Below are 12,153 nucleotides of genomic sequence, written 5' to 3'. Positions count from 1 at the left end.
AATCAAATGTTATTAATTCCTTTTTCTGAGTCTGCATAATACATTGAACCTTCTATGAACCAAATTGTGTTTAAAAATACCAACACAACACAACACACCCACAAAACCTCATCAAAGTTTATAACTAATATTAGCATGTCATAGATGATATATCTATTTTCACCTGACCTGGATCAACGTATTATGCATGGCCTCAGAACAAAGACAGCAGGTGACATGTCATGATATAAAGTCTATCCCTTCCATATTTGCACTGTGCAAGCATGTAAAGAGTGGAGCCTGCACTGTGATGTCACAGCATACAGTTTGTCATTTTGGCATCATTGTGGTTAGCTGCTGATGCCTCTGATGATATATGAACACAGTCAACCATCTTTAAGTAAACCCGCCAGCCATTAAGTTAACCGAATGAAAAGGGCATAGTACAGATTAGCCTTATCCGTTTCTGAAGTAATTGACTTTGTGAGGTGTTTCTGAATAATGTCTTACAAAAGGAAGTCTCAGCTACATAACTATAACATTGCTGACTGTCTTTTCTTGTACTCAACAGGAGAACATTTTGACTTGATGAAGTGAATTATACAAGCTGTAGTATGTGTCAACTATAGCATTCAAGAGGATAACTTGAATTGTGGAATTATTAGTGTTCTCTGGGCTTGCAGAAGTTTCATTGCCTTTCTAGATAACATTATCAGAGTGAGGGAGTGCAATATTTCTACAGGTAGTCCTTGTTTAATAATCACCTGTTCACTGACTATTCAAACTTACAACGGTGCTGAATGAGTGGTACTTACAACTGGTCTTTATACTTACAGCCCTCATAGCATCCCCATGTTCATATGATCTGAATGCTTCATGTCCTGCTCATGATTACAACATCTCAATGTCTTATGCTCATGTGATTGCCATTTGGGATCTCTTTTGCCAGCTTCCCATAAGCAAAGTCAATGGGGAAACTTGCAGAAAATAGCAAAAGGCAGCCACATGACATCCTCGCTTAACATCCTGCAGTGATTCTCTTATATGTCAGTAATCAAAAGTGCTGGAATGTAAGCAGTGCATTCACATTAAATCATACTTTATGGACTCCGTTGCTTAGTGACAAAAATTCTGCTCCCAATTTTCATTGTTAAGGGAGGGCTACCTGTTGTCTGTTTATATTTAGTAGCTTCTCCTACCAGTTTTGATAGGGGTGTACTATAAATAAAAAGACTGCAAACCCCACACTCATTAACATGGATGGTGTTATCTAGTTGGGTAATGGAATGTCTGCAAGCAAACAACCAGCTCGGAGAACATCAAGAAGTCCACAGTTCAACCTTGAGTTACAGATATCCTCTTCTGTTGACACAACCAAATAGTAGAGTAGGATTATCCTTCTCAACTTTCTTTTTTTAAGAAACTCCAATAGGCCCACTTTCAAACCAGCATTCTGCAAATCTGTCCTAATGAAGAATTATTCTAGGACAAGAAAAATACTTGATAAAAGATGCATGATGAAAAGGATTTATTTCCTTTAAGGAATTAGGGATGAGATTAAACCTGTATAGCCCTTAATCATAACACTAATTATTTGCAACTATGCCACATGTTAAGTTATCAGCCTTTATCTATCTTCTGGTTCAGGAAACTTATTTTGGAGATAGATATTATTCCTGAATGGTTCACTTTTTTTTTAAAAGGTGAATTTCTTGAGCAATTGCCAAAATGATAAGAAAAAACTCCAATTTGGACTTCAAGACAAACCAGCTGCCCTTGGTCAAAAAGGAAATCTGATTAGGATGCAAATATTTTTGCTTTGACAGTAATTGCATACATCTGGATGTTGGTTGGCAATGTATTCACAGTGCCGCAGGACACCGTTGGGTCTGGCGAGCAGGAAAGAGGGACCGCAGCAGACGCACCGATTACTCAACAGTTCTGTTTACCCGCTTTGGTGACATTGAGGCTAACCTTGGAGTCACCTCCCCCGCTGCCACATTCTCCTTTGTCGTACCACCATTTGTTTTTCAATTTGTCCAAGAGGCCTTGTTCATTCAGTTTTAAAACTGCCAGGTTAACAGCATTTCTTGAAACGATAAAACATATCTTGTAAGAAACTGCATAGCTGTTAAAGATGTTAGAAGAAATGAGGATTTTTTTTTTTTTTAAAAAAGCTTTTATCTATGCACTAAATAAACCTCTCATTCGTATGCCACAAGATTCCTGTAAAAAAGAGAGAGAGAGAGAGAAAGAAAGCAAATTTGTGGAGGGGAATATGCATTCTGGGCATTTATTTATTTTTTTAAAAAAAACTTGACGGATCATGTTTTTCCAATATGGTAATGAACTCAAGAACAAATATCCAATTTGAAAATATACACATACACATTCAATATTTAATCAGAATGTGTGTTTGTGTGTAAGAAAAGGTTAAAGGATCTTCTCTGATGCGATCTGGGTATCTTTTCAATATCTTAGAAAGTAGTTAAGGGGCTTTATTGTTACCAATGACATTACTTTCGTTAAATTCCATCAAACTGGAATTGCCTGCTTTTGTACAAGCAACCGAGTTTATTTTATTTTATTGTAGCCAGGCATATGCATCCTATCTATTGCTAAAATTTCATAGGAGGCAAATATCCGGAGAGTTTTATATCATCGCTTCCAGTGTGAAAAAAAGTTTAAGCATTCACATCGCTCAATGTGACTTAAAATAGATTTAATTTTGTATGAATTAATGAACAAGAGAGTTAAAAGTACTTATGATTACATTCTGTTATGGAACACTTGTCTAGTGTTTTCCATTAGGAATTCCACCCCAGAATTGTCAGCTGGTGTGGCTGTTTCCAACCCAGCTTCATCTTTAAGGGAAGAATGACAAACCAGGAAAAGACACTGGGGCAGGCCGAAGGTGAGCAGAACTGTAGAGAGTCTGGAAAATTTAGCACTAAGGTTTCCAGCTTTGTCGCTTTTTAAGGGTTGCAATCTGCTGCCAAGGAATTCTGAGATTTTATAACGCATTTTATAATAGCAATAACAATAGCAGTTAGACTTATATACTGCTTCATAGGGCTTTCAGCCCTCTCTAAGTGGTTTACAGAGTCAGCATATCATCCCCACAGTCTGGGTCCTCATTTCACCCACCTCAGAAGGATGGAAGGCTGAGTCAACCTTGAGCTGGTGAGATTAGAACCGCTGAACTGCAGATAACAGTCAGCTGAAGTGGCCTGCACCCTAACCACTGCACCACCTCGGCTCCGATATTCCATTTGGGAATATCAGAGCGGAGAAACATGAGGTAAATAAAGTACAAATCAACAGCAATGATTGGGGAAAATTCAGAAATGAACTTTCGGTTGGCCTGTTGGGCTGTTTTTCACCCTCCCCAAGCTTCAGGAAAGCCTCCAGAGCCTGGGGAGGCCGAAAAACTGGCCCAGCGGGCCAACCAGAATTTCAGAAATGATCCATTTCCTGCTTCTAAAGGGCCTCTGGTGGGTGGGGAGAGGCTGAGCCAAGGTGGCGCAGTGGTTAAATGCAGCACTGCAAGCTACTGCTAGATCAGCAGTTCAGCGGTTCAAATCCCACCAGCTCAGGGTTGACTCAGCCCTCCATCCTTCCGAGGTGGGTAAAATGAGGACCCAGATTGTTGGGGGCAATATGCTGACTCTCTGTAAACCGCTTAGAGAGGGCTGAAAGCCCTATGAAGCGGTATATAAGTCTACTGCTACTGTTTTTACCCTCTCCAAGTTTCAGGAAAGCCTCCAGGGAGGGTTGCGCTTGAATGTGCAGGTGGGTGGGACGCATTACATTGTGGGTGTGGGCATGCACACATGTGCGATAGCACACACACAATTTTGGCACATTTTTACAAAAAAGGTTCACCATCACCGTCCTAGGGAAAGATGGTCATCGAGAAGTTTATTTCCCAGACACCGCGATCATATTATCATATATGGTGGACATGTGCAGAGGCAAAAAAGTATTGGGCAAAAATTCATATGTGGTTGGAGAAGATGACACAGCAACATATTGATTTAAAAGCAGAGCTGTTTTTGTTAGGTATTTTATCAGAGAAATATAGTAAAGAAAATGTATGTTTGATTATTCACGTAGTGACTGCAGCTAGAATTGTATTTGCACAAAATTGGAAAATAGAGAAAATTCCTTCAGAGGGAGAGGTAATTACTGGCAGAGGGCTGCAGGAGGGCATCATGGCCAAAAATGGGACCTGGGGTGGCCTCACATAATCCTCCTGGGCTCCGTTCTCACTGGCAGAGGTCTCCAGGAGGCTGCTGCAGTGGGGCCCAGGGGGGTTGCATGTGGCCCCCCAGCCTTCGTTTTTGCTGGCAGATGACTAGCAAAACAAACTAAAAGCAAATCAAACCAAACATGAATGACATTGAGCTGGCAACAACCCCCCCCCAAGGTCAAACACCACTCTGATGCAGCCCTCAATGACATTGAGTTTGACACCCCTGGTGTAGAGTGAAAAGTAGGAAATGAATGCATAATATTAAGTTGAGTTTATTCAAAATGCTAAACCTGAGTTGGCACTCCTAGGCCACCACACCACTCTCTTCAATGAACACATATTACTAATTTAGAATTGCTGTTGTCATCCATTAAATTACATCCTTAATAGTACAGAGGGCCATGGAAAAAAGAGTGAAGTGCCCAAGACCATTTTTAATCTATGTTAACATTTCTATGGATTTTAAAATTGTTACTGATTCAGTTTTAAATCTATAGAAATGCAACATATACATGCAAAATGATTTTGACTCCATCTTATTATTTTGAATTATTGGACACTTATGGTATTTCTCCCAAAGAAATCTGATATTATAGTATCAGATTTCTCAAAGAAATCTGATAGCTAGGGTATTTATAAAACAAGGTTGTTTTATATGACCTAGAAGTTATTTCATATAGTATTTTTGTTCTGGAACATTGATTAATTTGGTAAAATATTCCTATCCTTTTTTAATTGGTATATTAACCATTGAAAATTAAAAGGAGGATAACAAACATGGTTACCGCAAAATACTCTCTTAAGTCTTTTGGGATATTAGTCTGAAATATATTCTAAATTGTCATTTATTAATAAGCAGGCAGTCCCTTGATTAGAGACTTCTACCGAAAATATCTTCACAGTGAATTTAATATTCTATTTAGATATTGAAAAAGATTACTGATTGAAAAATCAGCATACAATATAGTTTCTTGGATTTAACATCTTTACACTTGCTGAGAGGATGTAAATTAATTCTCCACAGCCCTTCTGAAAAAATGATTAGTCATATTAAGGTATCTTCCTTTTAGAATTCTGGGTGGAAAAATTATTTTCTGGATGCTGAATAAAGGGGACAGCAAAAGGAAATCAAAAACAGGTAGAATTTTCAATTAAATCAGTTTCCTGAGTATTTAGTGATGTACTGTATCAACTGATAATTGGAAACATTAGTTGGATATAGCAATTTCCCTTTGAATAAAACATGCATATTAAAAAAAAGCCATATTCATCTTGGGCAAATGTCATCTTTAACTATTGGAAGAAAAAAGTTTTAATTTTTAAGAAAGAATTTGCAAATGGCTTTTGACACTGGTAGTTTTTTTTTTTTTTTTTAAATAAAGGCTGTTTATGAGAGGGTTATTTAGTAGCTGATTAGCCATATCCGTAAACAATTTCACAGCAAATAAAGGAAATAATGAAAATAAAAGGTAATGGAAAAATAAATGAGAATTTTGAGCATGTCTATTCTGCAGTTAAGCTTAAACTGGTTAAACGATCTAACCACATTGCATTCCTCATTACATATAGTAGGCCATGTAAAAAACACATTCATTTCACACTGCTTTTTAATAGCTACAAAGTTGCAATCAAAGAGATAAAATAGATAAATTCTGGCCATTTTTTTTCTTGGCCAACATTTAACATGGTCTATATAGAAAGCCTTTTAAAAACGTTTACAAAAAAATCCATGCATTTGCTATTTTCTTCAAACAGAGATCTCTTAAGTGCCCCCCCCCCCGAAAGTTATAATTCTGCTTAACTGTATTTTGCACTCTAGAACATTGTTGCTCCACCTTAACATCTTTAAGACATATGGACTTCAACTCCTAGAATTTCCTGGCCAGTCGACTGGCCAGGGAATTCTGGGACTTGTAATCCAAACATTTTATAGTTGTTGAGATTAAGAAACAGTGATCTAGAATCCATATTCATTCCTCTTCCTTGCACAGAATAATCAGAAAAGACAGTCATGTTTCCTTGAATTGAAATGTTGGGGAAACTTCCATGTGTTTTTTCTCACTCAAAGTAGTAGTAAAATAAACATGCTATCCTCATAATTCATCAATGCCTTATTGCCATGATGGTGAACCTATGGCACCTGTGACACAGGTGACATGCAGAGCCCTCTCTGCAAGTACACCAGACATCGCCCCAGCGCAGCTCCATCACGCATGTGTGCATACCTTCCACCAGTCAGCTGATCTTTGGGTCTCTGCTGTGCATGCATAGGAGGTGGGGCCTTCCCCAATTTCCGCAGATCCCCCCCAGCACACCCTACCTTTCTAACTCCATTTCTGCTGCCTACACCAACTGGAAGCCAAAACAGGGTGTGGGAGTGCCACGTGAAACACCCAACTCGTGCCCCGTTTTGGGCCTGGAAATCCTCCTGCACCAACCTGAAAGCCAAAACAGGGCATGAGGGGGCACATGTGCAGGGGGCACTCACATTGCATTTTGGGGATTGGGGGAGGCGCATGTGCATTCAAGCACACATGCATGCGCTTTGGGCACTTGGCAACAAAACCATCACTGCCTTATTGTATTGCACTAGCAAAAGTTCACTGAGCTCTGTTTGACCAAGACTTTAGTAAGTAATCTGGAATTTCTTTTATTATCAGCAATGAACAATTTGATTCCGGACAACGTATGTCAAATCCGTTAACACTACATTTTCACAATCAAGCTTTAATCAGATTTCTAAATATAAATTTAGAAATATCATTCAGTTACTAAGTAGAAACGTACAGGTAGTCCTTGACTTATGAATAGTCACTTATCAAATGTTCAAACTTATACTGGACCCCCCCTCCAAAAAAAGCTACTTATGACCCTGTTTCAAAGTTATGGCAGCTGCAGCACTCCCAACAGTCATTCACCCCTAGGACTGATTGCAAGGATGCTGTCGTGCCCCCCACTACCTATCTCGCCCCCATCCAGCCAATGGATCCTCTAAGTCTTTGGGTCTGCTTCTTTCCACCTAGGTCCCCAGAGGCCATTGGCCTGCTGTCAACCCAGACAACTCTGCCATCCGGAGGAACCTCAGGATGGCTGCAAAGGCTACCAGTACATGTGAAGATGTTGCAACTTGCAGTATTCCACCTGCGCCTCAGCCAGTTCCAGGGCCCAGAAGCAGCCCACTTAGCTTTCTGTTTTTCTGCAGCTTTTGACAGAGGTGCCCAGCTGATGAGAGGCTTAGTTTTCCTACAAAGGCAAGCTTCATGCCATTCTGCAAGCAGGTGATTTTCTCACAATCTTTTGGAATGTTTGTTTTTAGGAGGCTCCTCCCCAAGGTATCCCATACTCCACTTCATGACCAGCACCAGAGGTGGGTTTCTACCAGTTTGCACCACTTTGGATGACCCAGTAGTGGTAATTTGGCCTGGCTGGCCACGCCCTCGAACCAGTTCCCTGGACTCTGCTGGCATGTTTTAAATTAGTTTTTATTAGCTTTGCACATGAGCAGAACAATTTACATTGAACTGCGCACACATGCGCCGCGAACTGGTACCAAAGCCGGTAGGAACCCACCCCTGACCAGTGCACTTGCTTAATGACTGCATCAGTGAGACTGCGACAGGAATCATTAAGAAGGTGATCACTTGTGGAACTTGTTTAATGACTAGGCTCCTTACAGTCATAACTCAAGGATTACCTGTACAGCCACCCTAATCTTACACAACTTTGTCACAGAAGATGGAAAAAATTCACACCAATTATGTAATCACAAAAGTCAAAATCATTCTGTCTGTCCCTATTTCAAACCAGATATTATTAATTGAATCATACTCCAGTAACAGCCAAACTATTCCCCTGGGTCTGGACAGATGAAAGTTGATCCCTTTTGTCTTGCCTCTTCAGTTTTAGCTATAGCACTTAGAGGTATATATTGCTTCACAGTGCTTCACAGTCCTTTCTAAGCAGTTTACAGAGTCAGTATATTCCCCCCAACAATCTGGGTCCCCATTTTACCAACCTTGAAAGGATGGAAGTCTGAGTCAACCTTTAACTGGAGAGAATAGAACTGCTAGCAGTTGGCAGAATTAGCCTGCAATACTGTTTAACCACTGCATCACCATAGCTGGAAAGACTTCTCCCAATGCAAGGTACTATGATAAGCACTAACAGGGAACTACCCTAAGCAGATAAGCCATGTACACAAACAGAAATGTTCTCAAGGTAGAGGAATTAAAAGATGGCAGAAGCATTGATGGGGAGAAAAAGTTGGCTCAGCTAACCATGTTGCTTGTATCTTTCAATTTATATTGTTTTGATTTGTTTCTTAGTACAATTTGGTAGCTTATTAGTAACCTTGATTATTGTATCACTATTGTATCTTTTTATTGTTGATGAATGTGTTTTATTCTCCTTATGTACACTGAGAGCATATGCACCAAAGACAAATTCCTTGTGTGTCCAATCACACTTGGCCAATAAAGAGTAAAGAATTCTATTCTAACTGTATCTGGAATGGGACAACTCACTGCAGCCAACTTGCCATGGTCAAGTCACCATGGCCAATTCGCTATGGTCAACTCACCATGGCCAACTTGCCATGGGGCAACTCACCATGGCCAACTCACCACAGGAGAACTTGCTATGGGACAATTCAACAATTCAATTTAATTATTTAAAATAATCTTTCAAAATATTTTTATTTTTGTCATTCACGTTTCATTTTGTCCCTCCTTAGGCATCCTTTCTTTAATGATTCTTTTCCACTATTTCTTCAATATTAGTATAATTCTTGTCCCGCGGCAAGCTCTCTGTGGTGAGTTGACTGTGGTGAGTTGCCTGCAGTGAATTGTCATGGACCCACTGTTATCTGGTGCCCCTTGTAAAGATAGATAAACTTCAGAGAACCTTCTCTAAACCTATTGTTGTCTGTGGTATCTCTGCTCTTAACCTGCCTGCAATATTTGGTTGGGAAAAGGCTATTTTTATTAGCGAAATGACTACAGAATTTATTTAGAAATGGAATGGTAATAGCAGGGCAAGATGCAGCCTTGTTTAATTCTCTTAAACTGAGGAGTTTAAGATCCGCCATGCTCCCACCGCCCCATACCATCCTGCTTACAATGGCCGGGCGGAACGTGTAACATGTTTGATAGATAGATAGATAGATAGATAGATAGATAGATAGATAGATAGATAGATAGATAGATAGATAGATAGATAGATAGATAACTAACTAACTAACTAACTAACTAACTAAATACATAAATAAATAAATAAATAAATAAATAAATAAATAAATAAATAAATAAATAAATAAATATCAAACTCCCAAGTAGATGCTTTGCTTGATTTAGCTGTTGATTCCACTACGCCATTATATCATCTCTAGTCAGCTGTTTATATAAAAAGAATTGCATTGTAAAACTATGTGGACTGATACTTCCATGGGGTTCTGTTTTGGGGGTAATTGATTAACCAAATCTCTCTTGGCATTATCACGAGGCATTACCTGGTCAAACCATGAATTTAAACCCAGGGTCCTTAATTCTTAATTGACTCCTCTGGCGACTACCAATCGTTGGAAATGTTATACCAAATGATTAGCTCTGCAGTGGTTATCTATAATAAATGAACTAATGCAACTAATTTACTCTGAACTAAATCTCCCTCTCGTAAAAACATGGATTTTATGTGTCTATCAGAAACATAGGGCTCTAGCTTTCATTTTCATTTCAAGCTGTGCCTCCTTTAATTCTAAGAAAAGTGATAGGTGATCACTATCAAAATAGCATTTGACCTTAATCTACAGTATATAGGAACTGCAATGACATAAAGAAAAGAACAACCTACTTTAAATGCTAATGTCTTCCCAATATGCATATTCTCCCAGATAACCCTTTTATGCCTCTCCTTAGGAACAATAGCTCCAAACTATTATATGCCTTAGTGTTCAGGGCCTCCTTAATTAATTTTTGAGTCTTTAAAATCACACTTCATCTGATTGTTTAGATTAGGGAGGCACTTATGTAATATTGTGGAGAAAACCTCATCATTTTGATGTGTTAAAACTACCTTCAACAATTTCATTGCACCTGATTTTCATAGGCTTCGGGCAAGAGTCTTACAGCCCAAGTGAGGATTTTATGAAACTTCTACAATTTCCAGTTCCTATTTCATAAAGTATGAGGTGCTAAGTAAAACATCAGAGCAGGTTAGCAAAAAGAACCGGTCATCTTTTTCTATCTTAGCATAAATTAAAGAAGCACCATATAATTCATATTACGCTGATCTATAGACCTATATTCCACTGTGATTCTTCTAACACTTTTGTCACAGTTCATCTCAGAATGGGTAGAACAGTCTCAAAATTACTGGTAAGGAGGGCTCAGCAGACATTTTTGTCATTTGAAATTAGGGTAGAGCCGGGACGTCAACCTCGCGGCTGGATGCGTCATGCACTATCCACGCCCACCCCCATTTTAACAAAGGGGGAAAAAGTCACAATACCTCACATGACCAACACGAGTTTGACACCCTGAGGTAGAGAGAATAGGAATAGGTAGAAATTCATAGAGGAAATACTTTTCAATTACGTATTTTAGATTGCACCAATAGGGAAAACCATCTAAAACTTCTAATAATTTTCTCCTCACATTTGCCCAAACACTTGCTGAATTGCAAACGCAATTTAAAATTGGCAGTAGTGAATAAACAATCTTAGCTGTATGTAATATGGGCTGTCTCTCTGTCTCTCTATTCTCTCTCTCTCACACACACACCCAGTTAGAGCCTTTCTCTCTCTCTCTCACACACACACAATTAGAGCCACCTGGACCATATACAGCAATGAGGATTTCTTTCTTCTTAAATAATTGGGAATAGAATGAACAAACCTGACTACTAAAACAGCAGCCAATCTGGAGGCACAACATAGTACCTAAACCAATAACTATTTTGTATTTATTTAGTAAAAAGCAAAATTGTACAGAAGTAATTCCAAAAAATGCTTAGAGAGGTCAAAGGATGCAGAATGCCCACTGAGTACAAGGGTATTTACACCCTCAAGATTAGCTATCATAGATACTCTACTGTGAAGCTGAAACCTTAGTAGAATCTCCTCATAAATTGTCAATGACTCACTATAAAATTACTGCAACTATCAACCCGGACTATTTCTGGCTAAAGAGCTGTTCTTGTGAGAGTGAAACAATTCATAAGGGGGTACTGGATGATAAGTACAGCGGGATAGTTCAATGCAAAAACAATATATATTTCTAACTCTTTGCTATCCTATAGTTTTTTTGGGGAAAAAAAACATCCTTCCTTATTCCAAGCCAAACTCTTTTTTTAATCATGAGAAATTGTCTTTGTAATAATAAAACAATTCATAGCAGCAAAAATCCTGAGCCTACGCCATCAGCTATCAATTATTATCTCCTGAGTGTTCGCATTTGCTTGACACTTTCCCATTTATAACAATGTTTTTGATGGCTTCAATGCTGGAAATCTAGTTTTACTGAATTTAGGAACTTCTCATACATCTTTAGAATTTAAATCATTGCTTCTGGTTACCAAAATTCCAAGAGATTCACAATTCTCTCTACTTCTTCTAAAGAATTTGTCTTCATTTTATCAGCATTATTGATGATGATGAATGTCTATGAAGCTAAAGAGGGAAACTACAGAGAAATAGAGAAAATGGATGGCTGTGTCCTAAAGCAATGAAGAAAATTGTCCAAACCTGATCCAATCGTTAACACTACTTAATGTTCTACAGCAAAACCTTCAGTAAATATATGGACAATTTATTCTTGAATTCAGAAAATGATGCATGTCCTACATCGTAACTGATACCTGAGTTGCATTTACAGAACACAAGTAATTTCGTTACTGCTTTAACCCATTTTTATGGGTTTTCTGAA

At 38.6% G+C, this 12,153-nt stretch overlaps 1 protein-coding gene across 8 annotated transcripts in view; it reads right to left on the bottom strand.

The window, feature by feature from the left end:
* Positions 1–12,153, bottom strand: part of GRIA4 (glutamate ionotropic receptor AMPA type subunit 4) — a 291,186-nt gene that overhangs the window by 15,114 nt on the left and 263,919 nt on the right. For 5 of the 8 annotated variants that reach the window (XR_015697457.1, XM_087721153.1, XM_014071708.2 and 2 more), the window contains one exon: positions 1,954–2,068. The exons of the other annotated variants lie outside the window; for them this stretch is intronic. Coding sequence is in view for 4 of the 5 variants with exons in the window: in XM_087721153.1 (XP_087577279.1) it covers positions 1,954–2,068 (115 nt within the window). In the remaining variant the exon portion in view is untranslated. The remainder of the gene's footprint in view (positions 1–1,953; positions 2,069–12,153) is intronic. 8 annotated transcript variants of the gene reach the window in all.

Source organism: Thamnophis sirtalis, unplaced genomic scaffold (genome assembly GCF_051295495.1).
Source record: "Thamnophis sirtalis isolate CommonGarterSnake01/CBP01778 unplaced genomic scaffold, rThaSir2_p1.2 scaffold_8, whole genome shotgun sequence".
In the NCBI taxonomy this organism is placed as follows: domain Eukaryota; kingdom Metazoa; phylum Chordata; class Lepidosauria; order Squamata; family Natricidae; genus Thamnophis; species Thamnophis sirtalis.
Note: the sequence above shows the minus strand (reverse complement) of the source record. Positions and strands in the feature narration are given on the sequence as shown.